At 39.4% G+C, this 15,670-nt stretch overlaps 2 protein-coding genes across 10 annotated transcripts in view; one reads left to right on the top strand and one right to left on the bottom strand.

Moving 5' to 3' along the window:
* The window catches only part of FRY (FRY microtubule binding protein), a 404,013-nt gene that overhangs the window by 63,648 nt on the left and 324,695 nt on the right, over nucleotides 1-15,670 (bottom strand). For all 8 annotated transcript variants that reach the window (XM_070239478.1, XM_070239480.1, XM_070239479.1 and 5 more), the window contains 6 exons: nucleotides 15,067-15,235; nucleotides 14,009-14,099; nucleotides 8,492-8,574; nucleotides 2,875-3,025; nucleotides 2,223-2,326; nucleotides 1,278-1,463 (listed from right to left, as the gene is read on the bottom strand). In XM_070239478.1, the coding sequence (XP_070095579.1) occupies nucleotides 1,278-1,463; nucleotides 2,223-2,326; nucleotides 2,875-3,025; nucleotides 8,492-8,574; nucleotides 14,009-14,099; nucleotides 15,067-15,235 (784 nt within the window). The remainder of the gene's footprint in view (nucleotides 1-1,277; nucleotides 1,464-2,222; nucleotides 2,327-2,874; nucleotides 3,026-8,491; nucleotides 8,575-14,008; nucleotides 14,100-15,066; nucleotides 15,236-15,670) is intronic.
* ZAR1L (zygote arrest 1 like) overlaps nucleotides 1-15,670 on the top strand; it is a 103,959-nt gene that overhangs the window by 77,280 nt on the left and 11,009 nt on the right. The window contains exon 4 of one of the 2 annotated variants that reach the window (XR_011427677.1): nucleotides 6,162-6,352. Coding sequence is in view for 1 of the 2 variants with exons in the window: in XM_070239489.1 (XP_070095590.1) it covers nucleotides 6,162-6,182 (21 nt within the window). In the remaining variant the exon portion in view is untranslated. Of the gene's footprint in view, nucleotides 1-6,161; nucleotides 7,759-15,670 lie in introns of those variants that run through there. The other variant, XM_070239489.1, reaches the window with a different exon arrangement.

Below are 15,670 nucleotides of genomic sequence, written 5' to 3'. Positions count from 1 at the left end.
AGATATTTAATAAATGTTTATGAAAGGGAGACGCTTTTCATACACCTATTCCATGTGTGCTATAGATTCAATCATTTTAGCTCTCTCGTTTTTCCTGCCTGTGGTGTATTTTGTATTTTGTTTTGTAAATCCCCACTCTAACCCATTTTATGCCACATCAGTGTTAATAGTGGATGCAAAACTGATGCACTCAAAGATACATGGCTTAACAGACATTACAGTTTTCTCAGCCTAAAGCCATGTGCTTAAGGGAATACATCCTTATCCTGGGGTGTTAGAACAGCCAGAACTCTTCAGATTCTTTTAATTAAGTCTCTAGAGTAAAGAGTTTTGTGTCTCTGAGAGGCTATTGATAGATTATGTTCGATTAAGTGTAGCTAGGTTCAAAACAAAGAGCTTAAACCGTGGTCAGTGGTCTGTACATCTCAGAGTTAATGACTTCATATTTGTTTTCCAAGGAAACATGTTAACGTCTCTCAGAAGGTAAGACAGTGCTGAGTACAAGTGATGAATAAAAGGGACATCCTTTTCAAGGTTATGAAGAAAGTCGGTGGTGACATATGAAATGCCATACCATAACCTGAGCCAGCATAATGTACGAAATAATTAGGTAAAAAAAGTAGCCCCAGAGCTCTGTTAGTTCATCATTTTAAGATATTCTAAATGTTCTGGTTCTAAGTGAAAACCACTGATCAACCCTTTGGGGAAAATTTTCATAAACAGCTGGACACAGCAGTGTAATTTCTTTGACTCAGCTAATGCTTTCTGTTCTCTTTTCTAAGAAGAAATTTTTGGTTTCAAAACAGCAATGGTTTTTAATAGATTTCCACTAATGGTGCCTCCCAGAGAGGTCAGTCATTTAATAAAGTGAAAATTCCTTCAGGGGAACTAGAAGGTACACCTGGCATCTCGGCAATGGTTCTCAAGGAGATGGAGATGGTCACTGTTTTCTGCATTCTCATCCTTCAGTGTCCTAGACAGATGCTCTCGGCCAATGGACATCTTAATGTTTTATGCATCAATAAGAACATATTTAATGAGAGCAGCAACATAACAATAATAAGGAAAATATATCTGAAAATATTCAGTAATGAAGGATTCTGAAAGGCAAGTTAACATCAAGTGAAATGGTGCATATATGTTGTGCTGTTATTTTATCACTTGGAAAGTTAGGGGGTAACAGCATTGGAGAACGGAAGCTGGACTCCATGGACACCTTCAGTTATCTTGTATTTGTGACCCTGTCTCAGGCTCCCTGCCACTCCTTCTTTTGTTACCTGTGTAGAGATATTCAGGTTGATAAGCTGGCTGAACTGTTAGGGTCTTAGCTTCACCCATCTCTCGAGTCTGCAGGAGCACGGAAGCAATGGCATGAAAACTGCTATTGCAAGAGAGGGCGATCAAGAGGTGAAGAAGCAATTTCTTGCTGTGTTCAAAGACTTCGGGCCGGTAATGGTCCAAACCTGGAACAAAACGGTGGAATCTCTTAGTATAAACAAATTTTAAGCTCATTTAGATTCCAGGGATAGTAAAGATTCCAAGATACCCGGGAGGAACATGTTAAAAGAATGTTTAGTTTTCTTTGTTATTGTTTGTGTTACCAACATAAAGAAGTTGGGCTTAGGAAAAATAAAATGCTTTATTCCTTGAATCAAATGTTCTCATAAAATGCTGATAGATGGACTTCTCTTGACCTTTCTTTAGCATCTGACATGGTTAGCATTCCTCCTGCTTTGTTCTCTTCCCTGGATCTCCCTGTTACTGAAGGATTCTAATTTTATTCATCTCTCTGTAACTGAACTCCTTGGCTGGCTGTTCCTCTTTCCATTTTTGCTCTACAACTTGGGTATTTTAAAATCTCAGTGCTTGGCCCGCTGTGCTCTATATTCTTTCTCTCTGTGCACTGACCGTGCCTCATAGCTTTAAATTCATCACATCTAGCCAAAGACCCTCAAAGAGGCCAACTGGTTTTGCATATCCTTATAGATATAGCATTAGTGAGGGACCACCCTATTTATATTGTAGCATTAGGACAATTTTAAACAAAGACTGATCAACTGAAATTGTAGGGCAGATGTTACAAAAAGGCAATGAAAAATGGAGGAGACTAAATATTTCAGAAATGAGGAAAGCAGGATGTCAACGTAAAAGGAAAGCTCTATGGATTACCTCTATATGGTTTTGACCCTATTGGCTAGAATTCCTCTCAGATCCAGTCTTACCTAAGAAGACAGCATGAAGTAATAATGGTAGATGAAGAGCCCAATCTTCTCTTACACTGTGATCCACCACCATCTCAGTCATAAAAATTACAGCAATATTGCACCTAATCAATGAAATGATGACATTAATGCAACTTCTAAAGAGGATGGAACTATACTTATAGATCATTAAGTCACAATTAAATATAACTCTTAAGCCTTGCTGAAGTGTTATGTAACACTCTTCTTTCAGGGAAATGGAGCTTAACTTCTGACATTGCACAGAGCTCCACGAGAAGAAGAAACATCAGTTGAGCTAATCACATAACAGAACTCTACTAGTCACCTAGGTAAATAAGACCTGAGGGATGAAGAGAAATAGAAGACAAAAGTCCTCTCTTCTTACAATCTAAAAAGCATAACAGAATGAATACCCATATTAAGATTACATCAAAGAAAAATTCAAAGGCCTACAAGGCAGCTTTGCATGTTGGTTAATATTGGACCACACTCTGCCAATATACTGAGAGCTGCAATTCAAGTCGTGCATGGTCTCTCTGATTTCAAAGGTCATTTCACTTGATGGGACCTGGAATAGGTTTCTCTCTTCTCATAGGAAGAAAATCCAGTAAAGCTAAGTAGTTGTTTCTCTCTACCTGCACATGCTGCTCACCTGTGGAGTGGCCCCCGAGGAGTGATGGTCTCTGGGAGGTAGTCAACCAGGGGGGCCCAGCATCCTCCAGTACAAGGCATCGGTAAGGGCTGCGGCTGTTTGGTCTCTGTGATAGTCAACAGCCAGCCCGTGTAGGGAGAAATTGGGTCATCTGTGGGGTGAGAAAGACAAGCATGCTTTACTATTTTCAGGGCGAGATTTTTGTTTTCCCTACTTGGTGTTTTTAGAAAGAATCTTACAAACTCATGCTTGTAAAAATAACTTTCTAACCATTCAATTTGGTGAGTATGAATTACATCATCAAATGGGTTAGAATTACTAGATTAAGTTTCTTTCACCCCTTTATTTTTTGGATACATACTTTATAGTTACTCACTATAGAGTGACGGAAAATACAGATACACAAAAAGAAAAACATTAAATCATATGAATTTCCATCACTGTGAAAACTTGCTCTTTCTCTGATCTCCCCCATCTCAGTAAAATGCAATTCCATTATTTTCAGTTTGCTTAGGTCAGAGTCATCTCTGACTTCTCTCTCACATCTCACATCCAACTCATAATCATGATGATAGTAAAAATAATAAAAATAACAACATTAGAACTAATAAAGAGAGCACTTACTTTGCGCTAGGCACTGGTCTATACATTTCACATATTAATAATGCAATAATAGGTACCTATTATCCCTATTTTTAGAGGAGAAACTGAGGTTAAGTAACTTGCTACAATCAACATATTCAGTGAGCTCTACCTTCAAAATGTATCTAGAATATGACCGCTTTTCACCATTGTCGCCATCACTACTATCCTAGTCGAAGCCACCACCCTCCCTCACATGGGTTACTACGGTATCTTCCTTACCGTCTCCCTGCTTCCATCCTTGCCCCTCTACAGTCTGTTTTCCACAGAGTAGCCAGTCATCCTTTTTTTTTTTAATTGAGGTATAATTCATCAGAGCAATCCTTTTAAAATAGAAGCTCATTCACATCTCTTTTTCTGCTTAACACTCACCAGTGGCTCCCCTTCTCGCTCAAAATGAAATCCAAAATCTACACCATGGCCTTTCAGCTCTTACAAGATCTTCCTCCTACTACTCTCTTGGCTTATCTCCTACAACCGTCCCCCTTCCTCACTCCGCCCCAGTCACCCTGGCTTTCCTGCTGTTCTGTGATCGTGCTAGGCACTGCCCGGCTTCAGGGCCTTCACATCTACTGTTGCCCATGGCTGCGTGTCTGTTCTCCAGGCAGCTGCGTGGCTCACTCCTTTACTTCATGCAAGTCTCTGCCCAAGTGTCACTGTATCACAGGATTTCCATGACCATTCTATTAAGATCCACCTGCATCCCCATCACTTTCTGTCCCCTCACTCTGCTGTAGTTTTCCTCCCTGGCACAGATCACCCATTCACCGGCCCTGACTGCCTCCCCTGCTCTAACACAAGCTCCATGAGAGCGAGGACTTTCTCTATTTTGTTCATTTCTTGTTTCCCTAGTACGTAGAACAGTATCTGACACATCGTAGGGGATCAATAAGTTTCTTTCTTTCTTTCTTTATGCATGCTGAGGAAGATTCGCCCTGAGCTAACATCTGTGCCAAGCTTCCTCTATTTTATATGTGGGTCACTGCCACAGCATGGCCGCTGATGAGCGGTATAGGTTCACACCCAGAAACTGAACCAGGGCCACCAAAGCAGAGTGCACTGAACTTAACCATTAGGCCACAGGGATGGCCTCAATATTTTTTGAATAAATTAATGAACTTCCTCAACATTGTCTTTTTTTTTTTTTGAGGCAGATTAGCCCTGAGCTAACTACTGCCAGTCCTCCTCTTTTTGCTGAGGAAGCCTGGCCCTGAGCTAACATCCGTGCCCATCTTCTTCTGCTTTATACATGGGATGCCTACCACAGCCTGGTGTGCCAAGCAGTGCCATGTCCACACCTGGGATCCAAACTGGCGAACCCTGGGCCGCTGAGAAGCGGAACATGTGAACTTAACTGTTGCGCCACCAGGCCGGCCCCTCGACATTGTCTTTAAAGTAATCACAGCAACAAGTTTCATGGACTTCTTTCTTTCTTTTTTTTTTTTTAAAGATTTTATTTTTCCTTTTTCTCCCCAAAGCCCACTGGGACATAGTTGTATATTTTAGTTGTGGGTCCTTCTAACTGTGGCATGTGGGACGCAGCCTCAGCATGGCTTGATGAGTGGTGCCACATTGGCGCCCAGGATCCGAACCAGCGAAACCCTGGGCCGCTGCAGCGGAGTGTGCAAACTTAACTACTTAGCCACGGGGCCGGCCCCTGGAGTTATTTCTTTTAATGTTCTCAATATAGGCCAGTGGCATTCAAGACAAGCAATTCCATTTGGTGTCATCTGATATGACTCAGGTATATGGCTTCAGACAAGGTGACTTAATTCTGGGATAAGCTTTTGTATATTAAGAGGAAGGATTATTTCATGATTTTTAGGCAGTTTCTCCCAAATACAGGTTTTCTTGGTTGCACTTTTGAAAAGTAGTGAGAGGTAGTTGATTTGATGCTGCTGGTCCAGCACAGACTGCTGGCCTTAACAGTTAGCAGAGCTGGAGGAGGGGATGCCTTCTTATGAAAACTGAGGCCTGGGACTGGGACAGGCACTAGAACCAAGCATAGCTCACTTCCCCTGGGATATGCGCTAAGGGAGTTTCCAAGGGTAAGATCAGTCTTCGCCTCAGAAAGTGACTGCTGGCTCTTTTTAACTCACGGAAAAAATCAGCAACTAGAGCCCTATAATTCTCTGCCATGACGCTTGGCCACAACAAATTTAGTCAGGAAAAAATTTAAAGCAGGTATGACAGTCACTTATCTCAGTCCTCTCAGTAAATTACCCACAGAATGTCTCACTTTCAACAAATTAATTTCCCGACTAACTGTCCAGGATAAGTTAGTTGCAAAATGCACTCCTAATCAATTAGCTCCTCTACAGTAAAATTCAAAAGGGGAGCAAAAATGGGAGAATACTGATGAATTGAAAGAAAGAAACCTGTGAGATTTCTGCTAGGAAAGGATATACTATTCTTTGTTTCAATGATGTTCTCAGATATACATCCAGTCAGCAAAAATGTACTGAGAAGCACTGAGTTGGCCTAAAACTAGTTTTCTACAGTCAGGTCTAAACCACTATGAGTCAGCTGCTATCCAGCTTAATTTAGGAATTTAGGAGGAAACAATTGCCCTTAACATATAACAGACACCTGGCCATAACATTTTGGAACTGAGCCTACTAACTTTTGCTTCTCTTTTGCCATAGGCCATATCCATCAGTGTGTAGCTGGAACCAAAAATACATCAGGGAGGACCCAGTTACCAAAGTCCTGAGGGTATTTGTGCCCTAGTAGACATGCTGCTTCCTCCAAGACAGCCAAATCAAGTCCTATTACTTGAACACCTGGAAAAGGATCTTGGCATATATTTTATGGACTTTCAGTGCTGAGGATCTGTGTAAGTAGCTCATTTCATTTTCTCTTTTAATGAGTAATTTAAAATACAGTCATGCACCACATAATGACATTTTGGTCAAAAATAGACCGCATATACGACAGTGGTCCCATAAGATTAGTACCATGTGGCCTAGGTGTGTTGTAGGCTATACCATCTAGGTTTGTGCAAGTACACTCTATGATGTTTGCACAGTAACAAAATCATCTAATGACACATTTCTCAGAATGTTAGTTAAGCGATGCATGTCTATATAAGCTCTCAGTACCCAAACTACATGCTGTGAACTCTAATTTCTTTGGCCAATAATGGTAATCATGTAAAGGATATTTCTGACATATGACTCAAGTGAATTAAAATGCTACTAAAATTTTCCTATTAAAATGCTGTTCTTACTGGTACAACAAATTTACAAACATTTCTAGGTAAAATAGAGGACATAATGATAATATTAGACTCCTTTTTATGTCTTATCTGAATTTGTAATAGTTTTTTCTCTTTATAAATATTTCCATGACTTTATTTTTCTTTTTGTTCATAAAGTCAGTGATATGAATTTATATAATAATATCCATTTTATTACAATTATCCTTTGAAATTCACTATTTTAATAAATATAAGGAATGTGAGGTTTTAATACGAGGGCTCTATAGATATATTTTTGAAATGATTACTTTATTTATTGTAGTGTTTCTACCAAACTCAGTGTCCTGTACCCAGAACAAAGAGATACACTTTAAAGGAATCAACTGGCAAAGGACAGGAATATTCCTAATGTAAAATCCACAGTCATAGAATGTTATGTTTTGTTATACCTGCCACATTCTGGGGGAATCAGGATTTGACTGCTTAATGTTTTCATAATTCAATTTTTCTGTACTCAAATTTTGGGTTACAAAATATTACACAGTAACTAGACTTTTCTTGAACCAAGAACTCTCCATTTCTTGGGTCCTACTCTCCTCATCTGTAAAATCTGGTCCCACCTAGAATTAACGGTCTGTGCTCCTGAGAGTCAACTATTTGATGTCTGGATGGTACAGACCCCTGATGGACACAGAAGGGAGGGAGAATACAAACAGCTTTATTTTATTCATACTGACAGTTCTAGTGAAATGTTTTATAGGAACATAGCTGAAACTTAACCTGAGCTAGAGTATGATAATTATAAATGGATTTTAGACATTCCTTGCATTGGTATTTTGGATGCTGGAGAATTGCCTATCTTTGCATTAAGAATAAAGGCAGCTAAAATTTCCTGTCATTAGAGTGACTTAGCTCTTACCTCACTCTGCACATTTCCCATAAAAACAAGACAATTCAAACAACAGCTACAAAGGCCTCATGCACTGACTTACAAAATGAACCTACCACATGAAATAGCATCATATTTATGATTTTCACCAAAATAGACAAATAAATTCTACCAGATAGTTTAGTGATTTCCTTAGCATAACTAAATGTCACTGGGAGTGTTCTTTAGTTCCAGATTTTTTTGTAATTTGTGACCAAGTAATACTCTTTACCTGCTCAGTATCTACAGAGATTGTCTTAAAATCTGGCTTAAAAGAAGACTAAAAATTAGCTTAAAGAAGAAAAAGAAACTGGCTTAAACAAAATCAACACATGTATTGACCTTTTTGGTTTTCCCTACTTCCCAAGGTACAAGAAATTTCTGTGACAATTGTATCTCCCGTTTTAGCAAGGTTTTTTCTTGGCTACTGAGACCATGCCATTGAGAGCTCCAGTGTGGAAACAGACTGTATCCTGGGTGAGCTGACTCACAAAGCGTAGAGGTTCAATCCACTCCCAAGATAGGTGGGAAAACTGAACTGCAACGTTTGCTTTCCGATGGCACAATTTCTTAACTACCCTTTCCCCAAGAGCATCACCAAGGAAAAATGCCAAGAATATAAAATATGGGTTTGGGTAGTAGTTCGAATTTTTATAATTTTGGTTAGTCCACTGCTTGGCTTCTTTTTGCTTTGAAGATGCTGACTCTATGCTCATCTGCATCACTGGAGTAAATGGTTTCTTAATATTTTGGGACCCCTTTTTAGTAACTAGAACAACAATAATGAAAATACTCATTTTCCACCCATTTGCATTCCATCTGAGATGCCACGGCCTGTTGGTACTCACTTTTATCCTCATCATATGATCCTCCAGAGCTATTGCTGTATCTTGACTCTAGGCGAGTATGGGCTCTGATGACGTTACTAAACCTTTAAATATAAGAACAACTGTCATGAGGTACTGACGTGTGTGTATGTGCTGCGGCTCATAAACGCATACTATTATTTAGTGGTTGATTTTTGGGCAGCTAGTTCCAATGATGCTTTTCCTAAAGGAATACTGTAAAAATTGTACCCCAAACATTTCTTTTTTCCTTGAGAGGGCCAGTGCTCACTCTCGCTCATAAGCACAAGTTCAAACCTTAAAAAGATAAACATTTTAAGGCTAATGTTTGAATTTAACTAGAAAATTCTAACATTTCTTTGGAAAGAAAATGGGCATGAAACTGAATAACATAAATTCCTTTTTCACATGGTATCCTGCCATATGGTAGGTGGTCAATAAATAATTGCTGAAAGATTGAATATGTGAAAGTAAATAAAATCGGAAATACACAAAAATCGTTTCACAACAAATTCTAGACTTTACTGGCTTTAAAGGTTCCCTTAAAACGATCTGAGGATTTTCAGGAAAAGGAACTAGTTGGGGTGCAATGTAACCAGAGGGGCTCTTTCTGTCTGGTCTGTCTTGTGGCTTAAGAAGTAATAATAATAATTAAAAAAACGGTTGAAGTATGGCTTCACGCACATTATCTCATTTAATCTACTCACTCATCTTTGAGATAAGCATTGTTTACTTGACAAATGAGGAAACAGACCAAGTGAGGTTAAACAGCTTGTCCAGGGCCAACCAGAGGAAGGCAGCCGTGCAGGGATACTTTTAGTGATGTGCTGCCTCCGAGCAGGCAGAAATGGGATTTTAGGACCAAGCTCTCAGCACTGGCTCTGTGACCTCGGCCAAGTCCTTTACCTCCTTAGGGACCCTGTTTCCACACCTGCCAAAAAGGAATAAAAATAATACTTCACCATTGATTGTGTTGCGGTTGTGGGAATTTTCCAAAACTGCAAGATTCCATCCAACTATAAGGCGTTAATTATTATACTTCTACCTTGGATTTAGAGAACACTATTTCTCTTCAGGCCACCACAGACTTTCAAAACAATAGCATCTGAATATCATCCAAAGACTTATATAAGGTAGGGCAAAGGTGTGGCTGAGGGGAAGTGTGGGTGAAATGGTACGTCTATATTTTATATAAAATGATACAAGGTAGGTTTTATCATCTTAATATATTTGCAGCCAAAGCAAAGAACTAAGGCTATCTAGAACTATCTGGAAAACTCAAGCCAAAGTAGGTGTGTGGCCCCTACCTTACTGACCGGGTGTACTGCCCTAATTGACAGCAGATCGACACTCTATTTCCCTCTGGAACACTGGAAAATGCAGGGCTATCGTTGTCCTCACCAGTGCATGGAGAAAGAGTGATGCTTCAGGAAAAAGCACTGGATGTGCCATTAAGATGCCTACCTTGTCCCAGGTGTGTAACCTCAGAACACTGCATCGGTGATTTGGATTTGCTGAATTCAGAAATGTATTGACTACAATTACTATAAAGACTATAATGATTTTGGTTTTATTCACTTCTTAGATATTTGCAGCAGGTTTTTTTTTTTCCTCTTGACACAGCCATCTTTTCCCCAGTAACTTTGTATTTCAAACATTCTTCATTGTCATATCTTCTGAGATATTACTTTGTGAATCCATAAAACAGAACATCAAGGACATCTGCTTAGTTTCATACAAATCAGGTGATGTAATTGCCAAAATCAGACTGGTACTTATGAAATTGAGAAAGTGACAAACTTATTACCTTCTGAAGAATTCTTTAATCATATTTATGCTGATAAATGCAAAGTTAGAAAGACAGCATATGCGCAGCCCAGACTTCATTCAGCAAGGAACAAAAGGAGGGTGATGAAAGACTTCCACATCTGGAGATTTCCACAGGACAGAGAGCTTCACAGCACTGCTAGCTACTTGAGAATTGTGACGTGTGTTGGTTTTACAGTCATGTTCTGGAAAGCCCAGGCAGGGAAGAATTACAGAATGGGTGGCAGCTCTTCTCTTTCCCTTTTTAAGCTAGATGTAAAGGAGTGTTTGGTAGAGTTTATGAGGCTAAGACGAACTGGACTGTTCTTATTCTGGAGAAGATCGAAACCACAGTGCCATGAAGTGTAGGCTTGGCAAAGAAAAAGTAAAAACTGACTCCCAAGAAGAAAACCTGTTATTTCCTTTTGCTTTCTTGGGTTGGAGAAAATAATTTGGGGTCTGGGCCCTGGAGGAATTTCAAGGATTAAGTAGACCGAATAGTCTTTTAACATCAAAAGCACACGTCTTAAGAAATATATCATGAAAATGGCTCTGATAAGAGAAAAACTAGTAGGATCAAATGTTTCCTTAAGTTTTATCTTGCTGATTTAGCTCAAATTAATGCTGAGGAGACTTTCTGTAGATTACTAATCTCTATCCCTGTATCAACATAGATCACCAGAAACTTCTACAGCGGAAGTTTATTGCTTTTAGTTCCCTATGAAAAATCCTTTCATGGAACTACAAATTTATAAGATAGGCTTTATTACGGGTTGATTTATTGCAAATACTTACAGGGTTTGTTCTGCAAATTTTAAAAACTGCTATAAACTGCTATTTTAATAAAAATATGTGATCACTTTGTTGTTTAATTAAAAAAACATGATATCCTTCTTAGAGTTTAAGGGTACTTTCTGTTAACAGCTTCCGATAAATCAGTTTTTCTTTTTGACACATTGGAAGTTTTAAAATTTTCTATATTTTTCTTTTTTACTTGGCTATTGAGGAACTCAAGATTAGGTTAATATTAACTGTTAGTAGCTTTCTCCTTAGTCAGGACTTTTGACACAATGACTTACTCTCCCCTTCACTTGGCTCTTATTCTTTTGCCCTTGTTTTAATGGTTCTTTTACTATAAGCTATCTGAATTTTTTGTCAATAGGTATGGTATTATTAAATATTTCTGAATTACATCAAAGAACTATAAATCTAGTTGTAAAGAACATGGCGTCCAGGCGGCTGCTTTGCACAACTCCATGGCGCCCCCTGGAGCCCAAAAATGTATTCTGGTAACTAGTACCCCAAGGTACTAGTTGTGTCACCCAGTAGCCTGGTCAGTATTTCTGACCAATTATCTCTGTAGACTCTTTGTCTTCAAGGACTGTAAAGAGCAGAGTAAATAACTGTCTTCTGTAATGGGGTTCATGAGAGGGAAGGAGAAAGGGGGGCTGGATGGTGTTGGGGCTGTTTCTCCAATTTTCACTCACATACTGAAAAAACATTTAAAAAATGCCTACTACATGCAGCACAGTAGGCTAATGATTGAGGATACAAATATGTGTAGGAGATAGATGGTTTCTGCTTTCTAATAATTAAAAACTATAAATAAACATGACAGAGTCTACAAGGAAGCAAGGGTGATAAGTAGTTTGAAGAGAAAAAAGGTATTTTAGTCTGAGGGCATAATCTACTTCCATAGAAAACAGAATATATTAGAGAAATAGTGTAGCTGGAGTATAGCGTCAATGGAATAGTGATATCCTTCGGGATAGAATATTCATATAGGTATGATCATATATATATATATATATAAATAGATATAGTGGGTAAGAAAGAAGTGTATGAATATGTATAAAAAATGTGGGTATATAACTGCATCAGGTTTTCCAATGGCCAACAGGGATGCGGTGAGAGAGGAAGAAAGCAAGAACTAAGAGAGCCACTCTGAAAGATGTTCTCTGGTCTCAACGTTATAGAGATAACTGGCTTCTTCATTTCAAGGGCCAGCACTAATCACTTAGGCAGGCACTCAGAACTCTGGTCCTAAAGGGGTCTTTTTAGTGTGATGTTACTATATAGAAATGTATCACCCTCCTACCCTAAATAAAATTAAAATGGAAAATTCATACTAGACAATAAATGGTAAAGAATGTTATACTCCAGCTAGAAAGTAGAAATCTCTTTAGAGAAATTGTGATTTTTTTTTCTTTGATGATGAAGATTGGCCCTGAGCTAACATCTGTTGCCAATCTTCCTCTTTTTGCTTGAGGAAGATTGTCTCTGAGCTAACATCTCTCCCAATCTTCCTCTGTTTTAAATGTGGGATGCTGCCACAGCATGGCTTGATGAGCAGTATGGAGATCTGTGCCTGGGATCTGAACCTGCAAACCCCGGACCCCTGAAGCAGAATGCATGAACTTAACTGCTGTACCACTGGGCTGGCCCCTAATGTGATTTTTTTTTTTTTTTTTTTTTTACCATGAGGGAGTTTTCCAAAGAAGGTACTAGCAAATATAGATTTAAAAAGTAACATGTTAATTAATAATCTTGTACTGTCACTGATGTATGGAGAATGAAAACTTTTATCCATTTCTGAGAAGGGAAGAAAGGCCTTTATTAGAGAACAATAAAGGACAAGGTCTATAATTCATGATCTACTGGGTTTGGACTTTTAGTCTGAAGGACAGCTCATAAGGATGAGCATCTGCCTAAAGGCAGTGCAGCAACCCAGTAACAAATTTATTGAGGAATTTGATAAGTCCCTGAACTAGAGAATGGGCCTTCAGAAGCCTAGAGGCAGTCAGCCTGATGTCAGAAAATCTTCCACCTGCAGCCCCTGCCACATTCTCATGCACAGGATGAAATCCCAAGGACCCTCATGAAGCATGCAGGGCCATTACAGGTTAAATAAATTATTTTCACTATTTGATCCATTAAATTTTCTCCAGTATGAATTTGTGAGTATCTCGTCCTTGTTACTAATTTCTTAAGTGAAAGAGCTCTCCATTACTTTTCACTAGAAAATGCTCAGCCTAAGGAGTTTTCAACACGATAAGAACCACCCTAATTTTTTTTTTTGAGTCCTGTTTATCTCTTTTGGTTTGTCTCTCTGCTTTTCACAATCAACTGCAGGAAATAGTGATCCATATTTTATGCACTTATGAGTAGTTCCTAGGCGATGGGAAGGCAGAAATATGGGCAAGAGAAATATTATCACTAAAGAGCTAATGGGAATGGAATTGAGGCTTCTTTTAGCAGGCAATGACAGTGTTCTTGGTTAAACAGGACATGACAAAGTAAAGGCAAAATGAGAATGATGTTTCATAGAACTCACCTCAAGACAACCACTCTATCTCTAAGGAATTAGTCAACAATCAGAATTGAAAATTTCACAGGGAAATTCCCTCTAATTCCAGATGGTCTGTGCCCACTAGCAGAATAACTAGTGATTTTTATTTAGTCCTGGGTTAAGTAGGATTCAGACACCAGAACACCATCCCTCTTAATCTTTCTCTTCTCTGGCTTTGCTCAGGAAGAAACTGTTATCTTTAGGGATATACGGAGCAGAGTAGGAAAGTCAATCTGTGTTTCTAAAAACAAAGAAGGAATTGTGTGTGTGTGAGATTCACGAAACCCCACTAACTTTTATTAACGCCTTTGTATAGGCTGTTGCTGAAAGTTATACTGGATATTAAGCCAACTTTGTGCACCAACCTCTCATCAGATTCTTTCAATATCTTGCTCTCCTCAGCGTCTGGGAAACTGTCCTGGCCGGCAACCACTGTGTTGCTGCTGGAGGTGGTTCCTGTAGATGGGATTAGAAGAAAGACACTTGAAAAAAATGCATGTGGAGGGGTCAAGCTCAAGTCTCAAGTAATTCCAGGAAAGGATTTCCTGTAAAATCTCATGTTTGAAAGATTCCTTACATCTTCTGCACAATCTCAGACATTCTAAACAATCTTCCAAGCCCACACCATTGAAACGGGAGAATCCCAGACATCTGTTATGGTCAAACCAAATTCCTTAATTCTCTTATAAAGCGAGGCTACAACATTCTTGAAACCCTTTCTTCCCGGCCACTTAGGTAATGAGTTTATTTATAGTGGCCGGCCCTGCTCTTAGCTGCTTTAGCATTTCTGGGTCCAGGAGTTATTAAACTAATGTCAGTGAAGCAAGTCCAAGTACCTAGAGCAGCTGAGCCCCAGGCCACTGCCTCTCCATAGGAACACTGCTCTGGCAGCAGGGGGCAGGGCAAATCGAGGGCATGAGACTCGAGGAGGAGAGAAATTAGAAGGCAGCTACGAAGTTAGGTAAATCGAAGTGAAGCTGGCTTCAAGGAATTTGAGGAGGATAGTATATATGTCACAAATGACACTGAGAGGCCAATTTATTGAAAGCAATAATACTGTTGGGGGGCATTTTAGTCAACTCTGGGAGAATATCAGCCAAGAGAATCCCATAGATACAGGAAGGAGGGCCCAGAAATGAGATTCCTAAGTGACTGCAGTGTCCTGCCTGGGATCAGTCTAAAGAAAAGAGCTCTGTTGGCATACGATTACTGGGCCACTGGCTGTTGGTCATCTTTACAACATCATTTCATTAATCTGACAATGCCCTAAGAGTCTCAGCTAATCTGAAGTCATCTCTTAAATGAATGTATATGAAAGGGTAAGAAAAAGTATCAAACACATACTCATATCCTTTCAGTGTTCTACATAAAGGAAAATCCAGAGATTCATGACAAGGTGTCTACCCAGTGGCCTTTTCCCTACCAGAGGCTGCTGCCGAGGCCTTGCTGCTGGCCGTGAACCGGTAGAAGGGTGGGTTGTCACAGTGCTGGACAATGGGGTTCACTGGCTCTGTCTGCTGCAGCTCAAAGAGAAGCTCTTCCATGGTTTGAATGGTGTTATTACGGCACAGATATATTGCCACCTTTTTAATCTGAGAAGAGAAACAGGACACAACAGATGTTTTCCAGACCCTTAACCACAAGAATCCTAGGCTGTTGACAGAAAGATGGTAACACGTTCATTCTGATGAACGCCTCATCCACCAGGAGCTACCATCCTGATAGCTCATCTTTGTTCTCTCCTAGGATGAACCAAGTGTTTGGATTAATATTCACTTCTTTTCACATGCACGTCTGATAGTGTGTGTTAAAGGCCTTATTACCTTTCTTAAAGGCTAAGTTTATGGAAGCTACTTTTGGGGCACACGAATTCCAGCTAAACTGAAAACTTGCCATCTAAGGTCTTATCTTGAGAAGGAATTTTATTTATACAAACCATGGGGAAAAAACTGCTAGCTATTTTTGTTTAAAAAGGAATCTAGTCCCCTGCTATTCTCTTCTCCCCTAGAAACAAATGAATTTTAGCT

The sequence above is a fragment of the Equus caballus genome, chromosome 17 (genome assembly GCF_041296265.1).
Source record: "Equus caballus isolate H_3958 breed thoroughbred chromosome 17, TB-T2T, whole genome shotgun sequence".
Taxonomy (NCBI): domain Eukaryota; kingdom Metazoa; phylum Chordata; class Mammalia; order Perissodactyla; family Equidae; genus Equus; species Equus caballus.
The sequence above is the reverse complement of the archived record's forward strand: the minus strand, read 5'-3'. Positions and strand labels throughout refer to the sequence as shown.